Source organism: Pongo abelii, chromosome 1, assembly GCF_028885655.2.
Source record: "Pongo abelii isolate AG06213 chromosome 1, NHGRI_mPonAbe1-v2.0_pri, whole genome shotgun sequence".
Classification (NCBI taxonomy): domain Eukaryota; kingdom Metazoa; phylum Chordata; class Mammalia; order Primates; family Hominidae; genus Pongo; species Pongo abelii.
In genome coordinates, this window is record NC_071985.2 from 719528 (window position 1) to 737409 (window position 17882).

The 17882-nt window shown below is 33.4% G+C and overlaps 1 protein-coding gene across 1 annotated transcript; it reads left to right on the top strand.

Moving 5' to 3' along the window:
- Positions 1–1088: 1088 nt before the first annotated feature.
- On the top strand, positions 1089–9133 carry LOC100451132 (olfactory receptor 2T12). Its single transcript, XM_054560628.1, has 2 exons — positions 1089–1300; positions 5223–9133. The coding sequence occupies exon 2, from the start codon at positions 5231–5233 to the stop codon at positions 6191–6193; it is 963 nt and encodes a 320-aa protein (XP_054416603.1). The 5' UTR covers positions 1089–1300; positions 5223–5230; the 3' UTR covers positions 6194–9133.
- The last annotated feature ends 8749 nt before the right edge of the window (positions 9134–17882 follow it).

Genomic DNA, 17882 nt, shown 5'->3' on the forward strand with positions numbered 1-17882 from the left:
ATTAATGGTAAATGGCAAATCAAACACAGAAGCATTCACCCAGAGCACTAAATAGTCTTTGAGCAGAACTGTTAAACACCGAAAGAACAGGCTACCCTGCCCTTACCTTATTTTCTTTTAGATAAGTTTTTATAATATTTAGACCAGAATCAACATTACTCTGCCTTAGAGGGATTTTTTTTTCTTTCAGAACAATCACAATAATGATATCAATGAACATGGATAGAGAATATACTATGGGCCAGATAGTCTCCCAGGTGGTTTACAAGCATTTTATTTATTCCTTTCAATAATGCTACAAAGCAAGCAATTTTATTATGCATCTTTTATAGGAAGGGAACATGAAGATCATGTTATCCAAAAATCATGAAATGGGTAAGGAATAGAAGCTAGATTCAAAACAAAACACAAAAACATTTAAACATTTAAACATGCAAAGTTGGGAATTGATTAGTTTATAGGCTATCAAAGCATTGTGACCCAGTTCAAAATAGTTGAAATTCCCCTTCAGATTTTTTTATAAAAGGCAGTATTTCTCAAAGTGTAATCCGTAAGTATTCTGAATGATTCAGATGTTCCTTAACCTTTAAGAACCACAAATCTATGATGTGAACATCAAAGTTCTTTCACTCTGCTACCTTGTGACAGTTAATATAAGTATGGTATTTAAAACCATTAGCATTGTTTACATTGCTATATTAATGTAGAAGTTCACAGAACAAACAGCTAATTAAAAGATTAAATAGCACATATGTAAATGCATGTAAAATGCCGAGCATATTCACTAGCATGTAGAAATGTTCAATAAATGAAATATATTATTATTATCATGATACAATTACAGAAAATTAAAAACTTATTTCAGGTAATTAAGTCACATTTATTCAGTTCAGGGATTGTCAATGATCAGAATTCTGGATTTTGTCTTTACTAATTCATTGCACTTGCTATCCTTAGCCAGGGACATATCTGTTCATCTTCCCAATCACAGTCGTTTTGCTTTTACCAAAACTTGGATGCTAAATTAGTACACTACATATATTCACCCTTAGGAAATACTGAAATCTGTATTCCCTTGCCAAAGGTGATTTACCTTTCCAAGTGGCATAGCTCCAGGGAAGATACTTGGTTGTTGGAAACTTTCAGTGACCACATAGGATTTTTAACTAAATAGAGCATGAGACCAGAGGCACAAAGCAGTATCCACAACACTAAAATTAAGCAAACATTTGTAGTCAACCCATCAGAAAGATTCAGTCCCATATATATGTCACACTGGCTGTGATTCTCCACTACAAAGGTGAGTCTAATTTGATTGAGAATTATTTTTCCTTTACTTTAGGTAGTAATTTCAAATTACTCATATTTATTACATATTTGGCATTCTACATATGAATTTTGAATTCTAAAGTAACCTTTGTAAAGTTGAGGGACAAATCACACAAAGTAAATGTTTTCCTGTCATCCACAGGGTGTTTTGAGTATGTAAGATGCAGTCTGTGTCTACCCAGAACCAAAAAGCCAAAAATTCTTGAATAAAGTTGTTAATTAAGTCGAATGATTGAATTTGTATTAGAGGATTCTTTTCTACTGAACAGTGTGGCTGTTTCAATAATTTCTCCATGTCATATCAATAGCTTGTGGACATAGAGACACTGCCTTCGTGAAGGGTAGGATGTCAGAAAGAAGAGAAAATAAGATTGTTGAGTGGAACTCTATTGTTCCAGAACAGTGATCTGTGCCTGTTTTCAAGTAAGTATGAATGTGGGGAAGGGGATGATAATCAGTTTACCTACCAGCTTCAGAAAGGGCATGGTTTTGAAATTAATAGACACAACATTCCTCACCTACATCTAAAGAAATTGCCTAGAAGAGCTAAGAAAGACAAATAGAAGTAAATATAAATATATACAATAGAAATATATATAAATACATGCAGAAAAATATATAAATATATATTTATACATAAAATATAAAAATATTAAAATGTTTAAGTCCAGCTATCCTATTTAATAGCTTAGAATTAATATCAGCCCACGAATTGACTTGAAGAAGAAATATTTATAATCATCTGTTCACATTATTATAATTTGCTGAGTTCATATAGCCTTTAGTTGATGGATTAATGGTCCACTTGACAAATAAATATAGCTCTATATTTACAATGCCAAAAAATCCTTTATTCAAAAAATACATTGGATGGTAATTAGTAAAAACAGTCAAGCTGCAATAGCTCTGTATACCTGAAAGAATTAATACAGTTAAACTAATTTTTCTATTAAATTATCTGACTGATACAATGTGCTGAAAAGTCTCATCTATAACAATATTATACATCATAATTTTTCACAGCTTAGGATAATGCCGGTTTATTTATTTTTGTTACCTTTTAATGTTAAAGAAAAAAACAATGGTTCCAAATTAAAGTGATGTTTACTCTTTACCTCTGTCTATAGAGAAGAGAATTCAATTCTGAATAAGTATAACCATTCAGAATGAAAAAGTATAAGCATTTAGAAAATCTAAGAATTTTCAGATCTTAGACTTTCAACATCATGTCACCATAGCATTCAGTTCAATAATCTAATTAATATTTTATGCTGTGATTGTCAAGCTTCTGAATACGTCAAAATATGGCACCATAAAATGAACTAAACTAATAAATTAAATTAAAAATTTAAATTTTGTTTTGATGTGCAATATGACATTAAAAAACTATTTTCAAACTCTGTTATAGGCAAAAATCATGTAATTTTTTTTTTCAGTAATCTTTTTAGAAAGTTCAGTATTGATTTGTGGCCTGTTAGGACCTGGGCTGCATAGGAGGTGAGCATCAGGTGAAGGAGCATTACCCACTGAGCTCTGCCTCCTTCAGATCAGCAGCAGCATTAGGTTCTCATAAGAGTGTGAGTCCTATTGTGAACCGCACATGTGAGGGATCTAGATCACATGCTTTTTATGAGAATCTAATGCCTGATGATCCGAGGTGAAACAGTATCATCCCGAAACCATCCCCTCTCCTACAACCCCCATCTGTGGAAATGGTTGGGGACCGCTGATTTAAAAACATATGAGTAAACAAAAGAAAACAAAAATGTTAAGTAACTTTCCCCTTATATCATAATATAAAATGACAGAAATGATTCTTTTTTCCCATGATTTAATGTTTACCTTTTTCTTAGCACAAATAAAAGTCATGTAACTTTTCAGGTAGAAAATGTTATTTCACATACTTCCTAAAATCATGACACATACCAGCAGTGGTACACCTACTGTAACCTGGAAAAAGCTGACTAGACACAGGTGATTTTTTTTTTTTGGTGCTTCTCTGCACACTCTATTTTATTATTCTATTTTATTTTACTCTGAGTTCTGGGATACATGTGCCAAACATGCAGGTTCATTACACAGGTATACATGCGCGATGGTGGTTTGGACAACACAAGGACTTTTTAATATCAAGTCCTGTGCTCCTTTATCCATGCCTTCTGCATTAATAAAAGGAGTCTGACGGTGGTTTAAAGTTATAATGGAGGCAGTGGAGGCCTGTGGTCAAGGAGTCAGTGGGCTGTGGCAATCACATGAGAAAGATACTTTAAATAGGATGTAAAATAAAGGGACTGCATACACTACATAGGAAGACAGTAATGCAACCAACAAGGCTTGGCACAGGCTTGGCACATGTAGAGTCTTTGCCTATTCTGCCTGTTTTATTGTCCTATAATCTTTGTTTATTTCCCTGATAGCCAATGCTTAAATAAGCCATCTCAAAGATGCTGGTGTTACTGTGCGTTTGTGTCTGCTCACATCTGAATGCTCATATAGTGGATGTAGTAATTTAACGAGTCATTGGCACTGCCTTTCTGAAGGCCCTGAATGAGACCATCCATGTGTGAGAGGAGGTCTAAAATCCTGCAAATATACAAAGGCATGACATTTGTGAATATTCTATGAATAAAAGTGGGAAATTAGCTCTTTGCATTTTTGTGCTCTTCTCTTTATGAGTGGACAAATTTTCTTCTTTGCATGGAGTTTAAAAATGGTAAACACTAAAAAACTTTTTTTATGTTCAATGTGTAACAGTCCTCAACCTGCAAAATCTTTCTAAATGAAGTTGTACACATTTTTGTTAGCTCAGTTACTTTGATTGTGTCTCCTAAGAAAATAAAACGATTTTGTTAAATATTTAAAAAATCTGAAACAGACAGGCCAAATATCAATTTAAGTATTTACGATAATAGTGGCTTTTTAATTTCCACATCTTTTCGATACCTTGTCTGTGACCAATAGCAACACTCAACCATTTTTAAGTTGTTTCATATCCTTTTCTTACTCGAAGTACTACTTACTCATTATAGTTACTACTATTCTACCCCAGCATTTACCAATATCAAAGATTCTCTCATGCTTCCCTTTCATATTCACCCAGCCCTTCTAGGTCTCCATGGCAGTATACTGCATGGCAAAATGTTGTGTGAGGCATGTCTACAAGCCACTGTAAGTGTGGGATAGAATTCTGAATTTTATTTGAAGAGTGATGGGCAGATGCTAAAGGTTTCAAAGCAGGAGGAGGTAAACTAGAATGACTGCATTTAATAATAAGGCAACTAAGAAGGTATGTAGTGGGAGGAAAGAAAAAAATTTCATCAGTTGTGTGAGATATTATTTTTCTTCAAAGGAAAAAATGTTTTATTTATACTCACATATTCCATTATGTGGTCTTTGTGTAACCTAAAAAAAAGCAACTGTAACTTCTTGTTTAGTTTTTAAAAGACCTATCTTGAATACGTTTGGGTTTCCAAAAGTTGAATATAAATAAACTGTGACTCAAATCTAAAAGAGACACTTCTAAGTCAGTGTTTCCTTCCTTTTTCCATCAGTATACATAACAAAAACACAATAATATTAATAGAAGTAATATAAAAATCATAATAACACTTTACCACTAATTCTTGAGAGTTTAAAAAATATTTTTATTCATTTTGATCTGTAAATATATTCCTGTTTGTAGTACACGATCTCAGTTAAAACATTAAAAAGTTGAGCTATAGAGAAGTGAATGCCAGGTCAGGAAAAGCTGTGCCTACTGGGAGTCAGGGCTTTGAATCATGACCTGGGATAACATATCCAGTACATATGTCCGGAAACTGTGCAGTCAAACAGTTATTCAGACGATAAAAGCCTCTTCCTTCTCTATTTTTCCATTTGCACCATTACACCAGGGGAAATTATGGAGATGAGAAATACTACCCCAGACTTTATTCTCCTAGGACTCTTTAACCACACCAGAGCCCACCAAGTCCTCTTCAGGATGCTTCTGGCCACCGTTTTGACCTCCCTGTTTGGCAATGCCCTCATGATTCTCCTGATTCACCGGGACCGGAGGCTCCACACGCCCATGTACTTCCTCCTGAGCCAACTCTCCCTCATGGACATGATGCTGGTTTCCACCACTGTGCCCAAAATGGCGGCCGATTACTTGACCGGAAATAAGGCCATCTCCCGCGCTGGCTGTGGTGTGCAGATCTTCTTCCTCCTCACACTGGGTGGTGGAGAGTGCTTCCTCTTAGCAGCCATGGCCTATGACCGCTATGTGGCTGTCTGCCACCCACTCCGATATCCCACTCTCATGAGCTGGCAGCTGTGCCTGAGGATGACCATGTTGTCTTGGCTCCTGGGTGCAGCTGACGGGCTCATGCAGGCTGTTGCTTCCCTGAGCTTCCCATATTGCGGTGCACACGAGATCGATCACTTCTTCTGCGAGGCCCCCGTGCTGGTGCGTTTGGCTTGTGCTGACACTTCAGTCTTCGAAAATGCCGTGTACATCTGCTGTGTGTTAATGCTCCTGGTCCCCTTTTCCCTCATCCTGTCCTCCTATGGTCTCATCCTCGCTGCTGTTCTCCACATGCGCTCTGCAGAAGCACGCAAGAAGGCCTTTGCCACCTGCTCTTCACATGTGGCTGTGGTGGGACTCTTTTATGGAGCTGCCATTTTTACCTATATGAGACCCAAATCCCACAGGTCCACTAACCAAGATAAAGTTGTGTCAGGATTCTATACTATCTTTGTCCCTTTACTAAACCCCCTCATCTACAGTGTGAGAAACAGTGAGGTCAAGGAAGCCCTGAAACGGTGGCTGGGGACGTATGTAAACATAAAACAACAGCAAAACGAGGCCCACAAGTCAAGATGATCTAGTGTCAAATGAGTCTAAGTTCCTGAATTTATTAATATTTTAACACATTGTTATTCTCTCCCTTTAGCAATTCATGAAGAGAAAATTAAGTTTTTGCATTGATATAATAGGATATTTTTAAGAATGAAGTGAGCTAATTGTATTGAGAGATACCATTTTTAGCATTTATGTACTTTTCTTCAAGTGAAGTAGTATCTATGGATTACTTTGTATCCTACAACAACCCCATGATATAAGTACTGTTGACAATATCTCCTACTTTCTAAAAAAAGAAATTAATGCATGGAAAGGTAAATATTGTTCCCAATTTTACACAGCAAGGAAATAATAAGAAGTGACTCCAGAGCTTGTTCCTTAACCTGGAATAGTTTATTTCTGTTCAATAATGTATTTTGAATGTTATTTCATAGGTGTATACTCTACAATTAAAAACTAAATATGAGGACTCCACCAAAGAAAAATATTATTTTTATGTTATATTTTAAAATATAGATGCGTGACAAAAGAGAAAGTCCACAACTCAAATGTAACTGCTATATTGCCACAATTTTTTTGTATTTTTTCAACAGTCTATTTGGTGTTTAAAGGTAAACCTTTTGTAATTTATGTAACCTTTAATTTAAGTATTAGTTTTTTTTCCAGGGCCTCATTGTAATTGCATTGGAAAATTGTTTTAAACTACAACCAAGTTCTCTTTTCTACACGTGCTTTAAGGTTACCTTGACTTATTGACATACCTCCATGGATATGAACTCTGAATTGCATAATCATGCTGAATCTTGACAGTTACTAACAATGAATTATCAAAACTGAGTAACACTCAACAACCTTATACATTATTGTGTCACCACCTTACTTCTGCCAAGACATAGGTAATTAGAGATATTTCTGTTGAAAAATTTGGGACACCTTCTAAAGATCTGGGGTTTGCAAAACAAAAAAAAAGAAGACTATTCTATTAATAAAGACACAAGCTAGATAGTGATGGAAGAAAGCTGTGGTTATCAAAGCCAAATTGTAACCAGAGACTGGATATCAAATTGTCTTAGAGAGTTTTATGATAAAGGCTATATTTCCTGTATGTAAAACACACTTAAGAAATAATATAAGTTTTAAACACACAGTGGGACATAACTAAGAGCTTCCAGGGACAGTGTATCTTCAATATAAGTGTCTGAAAGTTAACCTGCCATTTCTGGCCATCCTGAGTTTCAAAAGAGACTTGTTTTAGAACAAATGAAAGGAGTTTTCTGCTTCATCTAGAGCTTCAGGTTCCAAAGCAGTAATATATTTAAGATAGTACCTTAACCAGTGCATGCAGATCCTGAGCCCATGTCTCAAGAGAAGGTTATTCAGTAAACTCTTTTCTCCTTGGAAGACTTGGGGATGAAAGGAGAGAGCGTCATCTGTTTGAGACTAAGAGTTTGCTACTCTTGTTAATTATCTCCTTACCCAGTGTTAGGGTGAGAAAGGAGCAGAACTGCACAAATTCTGTCATTTATACCATCTAAAAAAATCTTCTCTTAGAATGGGTGAAATTTACACAAGCAAATGTAGTCATGGAAATTTCATTACTCATACCAGGTTCATTCACCATCAGAGAAATTATTTTAGAACATGTTGAGCTAAAAATGGTAAACTAAGCCTATAACATTTTGTAAGGATAAAATATTATAACCAGAATATTAAGCCTAATATACAGAAGAAAACTAAAACAACTAGCATTTGGCATTTGAATATTTTTAATTTTAACCCTTCTAGTGGTGGTATCTTTATGTCATTTTAAAATATGCCATTACCTAGAGAATAATGAAGTTCAGTGCCTTCTTAGATGCTGACAAAGTCATTGATATATGTAATTTTAAGAAGAGTATCTTTATATCTTTGGCCAAAATGTTTTTGTTTTTATTTATTTTACTCAGTTTTAAATTTTCTATTTATTCTGGAAAAAAGTATTTTGTTAAACATCTGTACTATAAATATTTTTCCTGCTTTTTGGCTAGCCTGTTTGTTATTTTAATGGTATATTTTTCAGAGCAGATATTTTAATTTTTGTGAAGTCCAATATATAATTTTGTTTTCTACGATTAGTGGGTGTTTCTTTTGTATTATCTCTATAAAAAGTTATATACTTCAAGAATTAAAGGATGGCATCTATTTTTTTAACATGAAATTAAGCATTTTAATGTGAACAACTCAGTGGCGTTTAGTACATTCGCAATGTTGTACGACCATCATCACCAATTCCAAAACACTTCCATCACTCCAAAGTAAAACCCCTCATCCATTAAGCAGTTTTTCTCCCCATTTCAGCCCCTAGCAACTGCCAATCTCCATTTTGTCTCTCTGGATTTATCTATTATAGATATTTTATGTAAATGGAATCATAAAAGATATGAGATTTTATGTCTGGCTTCTTTCACTTTTTTAAAAAAATTATTCTTTAAGTTCTAGGGTACATGTGCACAACGTGCAGGTTTGTTACATATGTATGCATGTGTCATGTTAGTGTGCTGCACTCATTAACTCATCATTTACATTAGGTATAACTCCTAATGCCATCCCTCCCTGCTTCCCCCACCCCACAACAGGCCCCAGTGTGTGATGTTCCCCTTCCTGTGTCCAAGTGTTCTCACTGGTCAATTCCCACCTATGAGTGAGAACATGCTGTGTTTGGTTTTTTGTCCTTGTGATAATTTGCTGAGAATGATGGTTTCCAGCTTCATCCGTGTCCCTACAAAGGACATGAACTCATCCTTTTTAATGGCTGCATAGTATTCCATGGTGTATATGTGCCACATTATCTTAATCTAGTCTATCATTGCTGGAAATTTGGGTTGGTTCCAAGTCTTTGCTATTGTGAATACTGCCTCAATAAACATATGTGTGCATGTGTCTTTACAGCAGCATGATTTATAATCCTTGGGTATATATGTGCTGGGAAAACTGGCTAGCCATATGTAGAAAGCTGAAACTGGATCCCTTCCTTACACCTTATACAAAAATTAATTCAAGATGGAGACTTAAATGTTAGATCTAAAACCATAAAAACCCTAGAAGAAAACCTAGGCAATACCATTCAGGACATAGGCATGGGCAAGGACTTCATGTCTAAAACACCAAAAGCAATGGCAACAAAAGCCAAAATTGACAAATGGGATCTAATTAAGCTAAAGAGCTTTTGCACAGCAAAAGAAACTACCATCAGAGTGAATAGGCAACCTGCAGAATGGGAAAAAAATTTTGCAATCTACTCATCTGACAAAGGGCTAATATCCAGAATCTACAAAGAACTCAAACAAATTTACAAAAAACAAACAAACAATCCCATCAAAAAGTGGGCGAAGGATATGAAGAGACACTTCTTAAAAGAAGACATTTATGTAGCCAACAGACACATGAAAAAATGCTCATCATCACTGGCCATCAGAGAAATGCAAATCAAAACCACAATGAGATACCATCTCACACCAGTTAGAATGGTGATCATTAAAAAGTCAGGAAACAACAGGTGCTGGTGAGGATGTGGAGAAATAGGAACACTTTTACACTGTTGGTGGGACTGTAAACTAGTTCAACCATTATGGAAGACAGTGTGGCGATTCCTCAAGGATCTAGAACTAGAAATATCATTTGACCCAGCCATCCCATTACTGGGTATATACTCAAAGGATTAGAAGGCATCTTATTTTTTAGAGCTTTATAGATTTAATATTTATATTAGACCACAGATCAATTTAGAGACATTTGTGGTTTTTAAGTGTATTATGTTTCAGTCAAAACATGTTATTTATGTACATATTAATTTTTCTATAATATTTCTAAGCAAATTTTATGGAATCAAGCATAAACATCTTGTATAGATTTTCATATATTTTTATTTATTTTGTTATTTGGTTTAAGCAAAATGTTTATTTAAAAATTTTTAAATAAAATTGTAGAATTAAGTGCAATGTATTTTGTTTTGGACTATACTGTATGTTCTGCCACTTTTTCAGACTTGTTTACTTTTTCCATTAACTTTAAGTTTTTTTTTTTCAATTAGGCTGAAAACTTCTAGATAAAAAGAAGAGAAAAAGAAAAAAATAACAATAAAAAGCCTAAAACAAACACACAAAAAATAATGATAATAATCACGTAATTTATCAAAATATTTAGTAACAAAAAAATCTCGGTCTGCATGGTTTCAGTAGTATACTCAATCAGTTATATAACGGAAAATAAAACTACTGCTATTCAACAACCATTTAGGAACATGGAATAGGGAGGAACATATCCCAACTCATGTTATTTAACTAACAAAACATTGATATCGTGGTATGAGAAATTACACTAAATAATACATATCAGTGTCCATTATCAATATACATGCTTCTTTCCCCCCTGGTTGGTTAAAAGGCCACCTCTAGAAGTGTGAGTGGAGACCATCTGAGGAACAGTTGTGAGGTGCCTCTCCGCCACAAGGTGTCAAAGGAGACCGTGTGGAAAACCTGGGCTTGCATTCCTGCCAGGCTGTAACCATGTGACAGCTCTCTTCCTCCACCAGTAAGGTGTCAGAGAAGATTGAGTAAAATAGAAGATTTAAATAAGATCCAAAGTTAAAAGCGCAATAATCGAAATGCTCAGAATACAATTGAAAATAGCTTCTTATACAAATAATAAGAAAATGACAACCTGAAAATCATGACTAAGAGAGGTTGATAGTGAAAACATAGGTGTTCAATTTCTCTGACAAGGATTTTAATAGAGATATCATAAAAATGACAAAGTGATTAATTTTAAACACAGCTGAAATAAACAAATAGGAAACCTCAACAAAGAAATAAAGCATGCCAATAAAGAAATAAAAGGTTGAAAACAGAATGAAATGGATATCTTAGAAATGCAAGATACATCACCCAAAATTAAAAAAATATATATTGGCTGAGATAAACTACTAAATGGTAATAACATAGAAAATAATCAGTGAACATGAAGATAGCACAATAGGTATTTTTTTCTTTCATTAATCAATAAAAGAAAGATAAAAAGTAAACTGAAAAAACAAATGAACAGAGACTCAGAAGTTTTGTGGAACTAAAACAAAAGACCTCATATCCATGTCATCAGAGCCTCAAAAAAGAATAGAAATAGTAGAGGCTAAAAAAGTCAAAAGTAATTTAAGAAAATAATGGCTGACAACTTCTCAAATTTGGTTAAATGTAAATAAATAAACCTATAGATTCAACAAGGTAGCCACCAAACTAGAGAACATCAAACAAGAAAACACCTGGGAAATCTACACTACAACGTATCATAATCAAATTTCTAAAAACTAAATACAACAAAGAAAGTAACAACAAAAAAATGACACTTTATATAAAGGGGATAAATTGCTTAACAGTGGATTTCATGAAAACAATGGGAACTATGGAAATCATGGAAACCAGAAAGAACTGACACCACATCTCTCAAGTGTAGAAATAAAAGAAATGTAAATCTTGATTTTGATTCCAGAGAACATATTATTGAAGAATAAAGAGGAAATAAAGACATCTTAAATAAAGAAAAATTAATACAATTTAGTACAAGCCACACAAATTGACAAGGAAGAAGTGTTACTTTATTATTATATACATTGAAATATATATGTGATATTAGTGATATTTAATGATTAAGAGTTAAAATATTAAATAAGTAATATTAGCAGTAAAAAATTAAATTTTCATTTACATTTGTATCAAAAATAGATAAAGTACTTGGTATTTTTTCATGTTGTGTATGATTTCTATACCAAAAATTATAAAAGTTAGCTGATAGAAATTTAAGAAGTACATAAATTGAATGAATTTCAATTTAACCTTTATATATTCAATTTAACAATATATCCAATTTAACAATCTATAGATTTAACCAATTCCAATTTAATTTCAGTATACTACTTAATAAAAATTAACAAAAAGTATTTTAAGATTATGTGACACACATCCCAAGTAATTTCATCAGGAGAATTAAGATATTTTTTAAACCAATTATGATGGAACAACAATATATTCATATAAAATTTGTATCTTGCCCTCTACCTAATAACATTCACAAACTTAATTTGAGATAAGTTATGCATCTAATTCAAGAGTTAAAGTCTACATATTTTATAAAACAAACAAACAAAAACATAAGGGACTGTCTTCATGATGTTGGGTAGGAAAAATATCTGTCCAACAAGGCAAAGAAAAGAAAGCCATAAATAAAAAGGTGATAAATTAAACATTATTAAAAAAGACTAGTAGAAAGAGTTAACAAGTAATGGAATGACAGTAAAATAAAAATGAATGAATGTCTCACACGATCCCTTAACAAATGTAATGAAGACATATAAATGGCCCACAAGCACATGCAAAACATAGTAAACAGCATTCCTCATTAAGAAAATGCAAATTGAAACCAAGCTGATATTTAATTCCACATAACCACAATAGCTAATACTTTAAAAACAATAATAGCAAATATTGTTAAAAGGTAGAGAAGCCAGGGTTCTCACATATATTCCCAGGTAAGGTAAATTGTACAATCAATTTGAAAAGTAGTCTGCTGATTTCTTATAAGTTAAATATAGGTCTTTCCTTTGAGCAATTCAACTCTTAGACAATGAAAAACATAAAAAATAGACCACATGTTGACAAAAGTACTTAAAAAAAGAATTTTTATAGGAGGTTCATTCATAACAGCTCCAAAATGGAAACAGCTCACCAACATGAGAATGAACTGATCAATATAATTATATTCATAGAACACTGTTCACAAATAAAGATAAAAATCTTTGTTTTGCACATTTCCTTTTTCCCCTCTCCAATCCTCTTCTTATATGGAAGAGTTCTTCTGATTTTTATCAGCATGAATTGGTATTGTGGAGAGATATTAAAGACACGTTGAAATACCAAGGCAAGAAGACAAATTAATAAATTTTGGAGTAGCTAAAAGAGAAATGAGGATATCAACCAAGTGCCAATAAAATAATTAAAAGAAATAAAAAATAAATCCGGAGAGACTGGATGGAACTCAAACCAGAGAGTATAAGATGTTGAGTGTTTTGATAAAAAATAGACAGAAATTTTGCCCACGATTTATACCTGTAAAACATGATGCAGATATCCCTATGTGATAAAATATTATGTCAGTAGAAAATATTCTTTTTTTGACTTGAGTATTTAAGATCTCTTGATCCTGCCTTTGTCTTTGTTGATAAATAAAGCTCATGTGTAATGTGATTATGGGAAGTGAGGGCAAAATTGTACTTTTGGGCAAGAGATTGATTACATATTTCATGGAATTTTTTTAACCAGATGATAGACTGGTTAGTAAAGTATCATTACTTTGTAAATATTTCTGAAAATATTTAATTTCTTTTCAGTTTCTGAAACTATCTGAACAAAACTCAGAATGTATCTTAACATCAGAAAGAAATACTCTGGGCTAAAAGAAGTAATATTGCTAGTGGTCAGAAAAGACATTGATTTCTCTTGGAGGAAATGAGATTTGAATATAGACATTTAGCAAGTAAGACAACAAAAGAAAGTATTGAGAACATTTTAAAGAGGGAAAAGAACAGATAAAATACCCTTTACAAAAGACATGAACAGACACTTCTCAAGAAGACTTACAAATGAAAAATTGCTAAACATCACTAATTTTCAGAGAAATGTATATCAAACCCACAATGAGATACCATCTCACACCAGTGAGAATGGCCATCACAAAAAAGTCGAAAAATACCAGATGCTGGGGAGGTTTCAGTGAAAAGGAAATACTTCTTATACATCGTTGGTGGGAATGCCATTACTAACAATCCCATAACTAGGTGTATACCCAAAGGAAAATATATCATTTTACCAAAAAGACACATGCACATGTATGCTCATTGCAGCACTATTTACATTAGCAAAGCCAAAGAATCGATCTAGGGGCCCATCAATGGTGGATTGAATAAAGAAAATATGGTGCTTGTACACCATGGAATACTATGCCTCGGGGTATCCACAAATAAAGATCCTATAGTAAACACACAAAAAATATTTTTAGAAAGGATTCCAAGCATATCACTGTAGAAAACCATCAAAACACAGAGGAAGACAGCAAGAGAGGAGGAAAGGAACAAAGAATCTGCAAAGCATCCCCCTTCCAAATGAACAAAACGGCACCAGTTTTGCTTATCAATAATTAATTTGAATGTAAATGGATTAAAGTTTCCAACAAAAAGACATACAGTGGCTGAATGAATCTTACCAAAAGAAGACCTAACTATGTATTACTTCAAAAGACTTACTTCAACTTTAAAGATACATATAGAATGGAACCGAAGATATGAAGAGATATCCTACGCAACTCATATTAAGACAAAAATGGAAAAGGAGATAAAGGTCATTGCAAAACGATAAAGAGTCAATTCATTAATAGGATATAACAATTGTAAATATATATGCACTCAGCATTGTAGCATTTAAATAGACAAAGCAAATATTTCAGAGAATCAGACTTCAGTACAATAATAGTAGGAGACTTTTAATACCCCAATTTTAATAATGGGCAACTCATCAAGATATAAAATCAGTAAGAAAATACTGGACTTGAATTACACTTTAGAACAAATGAAACTAATTGAGATATACACATACCAAAATGTATGTGTTGCAACAAACATAATTCTTAGAGGAAAGTTTATGAAAATAAATGCCTACATTTAACAAAATATCTCTAATAAACAAAATAATGTTAGACAACTAGAAAAAGAACAAACCAAGCCCAAAGTTAGCCAAAGGAAGAAAAGAACAAAGATCAGAGCAGAAATTATTGAAATAGAGAAAAAACAAAAACAATAGAAAATTTTAAAATACAGAGTTAATTTTTTGAAAAGATAAAATTTATAGACATTTAGCTAGACTAAGAAAAAAAGAGAGAGGATTCAAACAAATGAAATGAGAAATGAAAGAAGAGACATTACAACCGATACCACAGAAATACAAAGCATCACAAGAAACTACTGTGGAAAATTATGTACCCACAAATTGGATAATCTGGAAGAAATGGATGAATTCCCAGACACATGTCTTCTAACCAGAACTAAATGAGGAAGAAATAGAAAATCAAAACAGACCAAAAATGAGTAAGAAGATTAAATCAGTAATTAAAAATTCTTCCAACAAAAAGCAGCTCAGAACTGATGTTTTTGTGGTAGAATTCCACCAAACATCTAAAAAAGAGGTAACATCGGTTCTTCTTAAACTCTTCAAAAAACAAAAGAGGATAAAATATTGTCAAAGTCATGCTCCGAGGACACCTTTATTCTGACACCAAAGCCAAAAAAGAACACTTTAAAACTAGAAAATCAGATTTTAATATTCATCATGAACATAAATTCAAAAGTGCTTAATGAATTACTAAGAAACCAAATTCAATAGAAAATTAAGAGGATCATTCACTATGGTCAAGTGAGATTTTTCCCTGTGATCCAAGGCTGATTCAGAATATGCATGTATATAAATGTAATTGCCACATTAACAGAACAAAGGTTAAAAAACTATATGATTATCTCAATAGTTGCAGGAAAACAATTTGAAAAATTCAATATCCTTTCATAATAAAAATATTCAAAAAATAGGCCAAGAAGGAAGGTATCTACATATAATTAAAGTCATATATAAAAAGCCAAGAGCCTCCATTGTATTGAAAGGTTAAAAGGTGAAAGTGTTTCCTCTAGTGTCAGGAAAAGACAAAGCTACAAAGATGCCCACTCTCACCACTTGTATTCACCATAGTCCTGGAGGTCTTAGCAAAAGCAATTAAGCAGAAGAAAGAAACAAAAAGCATCCAAATAAGAAAGAAGTAATTTTTTTTTGCTGTTTGCTAATGATGTCATTTTACACATAGAATATTCTAAAGACACCTCCAGCAAATTTTTACAACTTAGAATACAGTGAACTTTCAGGTTACAAAAGCAACAGAAAAAAAATAATTTGTATACACTAACAGTGAACTATCTGAAAAACAAATGAAGAAAACAATCCCATTTGCAACAACATCAAAAAAGCTAAGGGTAAATGGACACTAAGATGGAAGAATAGACACCAGGGATTATTAGAGGGGCAAGGGAGGGAGGTGAGCAAAGACTGGGTACTATGCTCAGCACCTGGGTTATGGGATCAGTTGTACCCACAAACCTCAGCATCATGCAATATACCAATGCAACAAACCAGCACATGTACCCCAAATCTAAAATAAAAGTTGAAATAAAAATAGGAATAAATTTAAGCAAGGAAGATCTGTATGTTGAAAACTAAAAAACACTGATAAAGGAAATTGTAGATGATACACATAAATAGAAAGATATCTCATATGCATATATTGGAATAATTAATATTTTTAAGTGCTCAATCAAACCACCCAACCAACGTGATCTACAGATTTAATGCAATCCCTATGAAAATTCCAACGACATTTTCTTTTCACAGAAATAGAGAATACTATGAAACTTGTATGGAACCAAAAAATCTTAATAGACAAAGCAATCTTCAGCAAAAGATAGCTGGAGACCTCACACTACCTGAACTTTAAAAATGCTACAAAGCAATGGTAACAAAAAGAGCACGGTACTGGCATAAAAACAGCCAGCAACCAAAAGAATGTGACAGACAGCCCAGAATTAAACCCACACATTTACAGCCAATTGATATCAACAAAGTGTCCAAAGGAAAGGATAATCTTTCTTAAAAAAAGTTTTAATGTATTTTAAGTTCAGGGGTACCTGCACAGGTTTGTTACATAGGTAAACTTGTTTCATGAGGGTTCGTTGTACAGATTATTTCATCATTACCATAACTAGTCCCCATTAGTTATTTTTCCTGATATCTCCCTCCTCCCACACTCCACCCTTTAAGAGGCCACAGTGTGTGTTGTTTCCCTCTGTGTGTCCATGTGTTTCCATCATTCAGCTCTCACTTATAAGTGATGACATGTAGTATTTGGTTTTCTGTTCCTGTGTTTATTTGCTAAGGATAATAGCCTCCAGCTCCATCTATGTTGCTGTAAAGAACATGATTTTGTTTTTTGTGGCTGTACAGTACTCCATGGTGTATATGTACCACATTTGCTTTAACAAGTCTGTCACTGATGGGCATTTAGGTTGATTCCATGTCTTCGCTATTGGGAATAGTGCTGTGATGAACATACAAATGAAGCAGATGACCTCACTGTAGAACAATTTACACTCCTTTGGGTATACATCTAATATAGAGATGGCTGGGTGGAATGCTATTTCTGTTTTTAGGTCTTTGAGGAATGCCACACTGTTTTCCACAATGGTTGAACTAATTTACCATTACCTACCAACAGTGTATAATCGGTGCTTTTTCTCTGCAACCTTGCTAGCATCTGTAATTTTTTGACTTTTTAATAATAGCCATTCTAACTGGTGTTAGATGGTGTCTCATTGTGTTTTGATTTGCATTTCTCAGTGATGCTGAGCTTTATTAAATATGATTGTCGGCTGCATGTACATCTTCTTTTGAAAAGCATTTGTTCTTGTTCTTTGCCTACATTTTTATGGGGTTATTTGTTGTTTTCTTGTAAATTTGTTTCAGTTCTTTATAGATGCTGGATATTAGACCTTTTTCAGATGCATAGTTTTCAAAACTGTTTTCCCATTTTGTAGGTT

Bases quoted from the DNA above. Each gene is read 5' to 3' on its own strand.
- LOC100451132 (XM_054560628.1), top strand. From the start codon at position 5,231: ATGGAGATGAGAAATACTACCCCAGACTTTATTCTCCTAGGACTCTTT.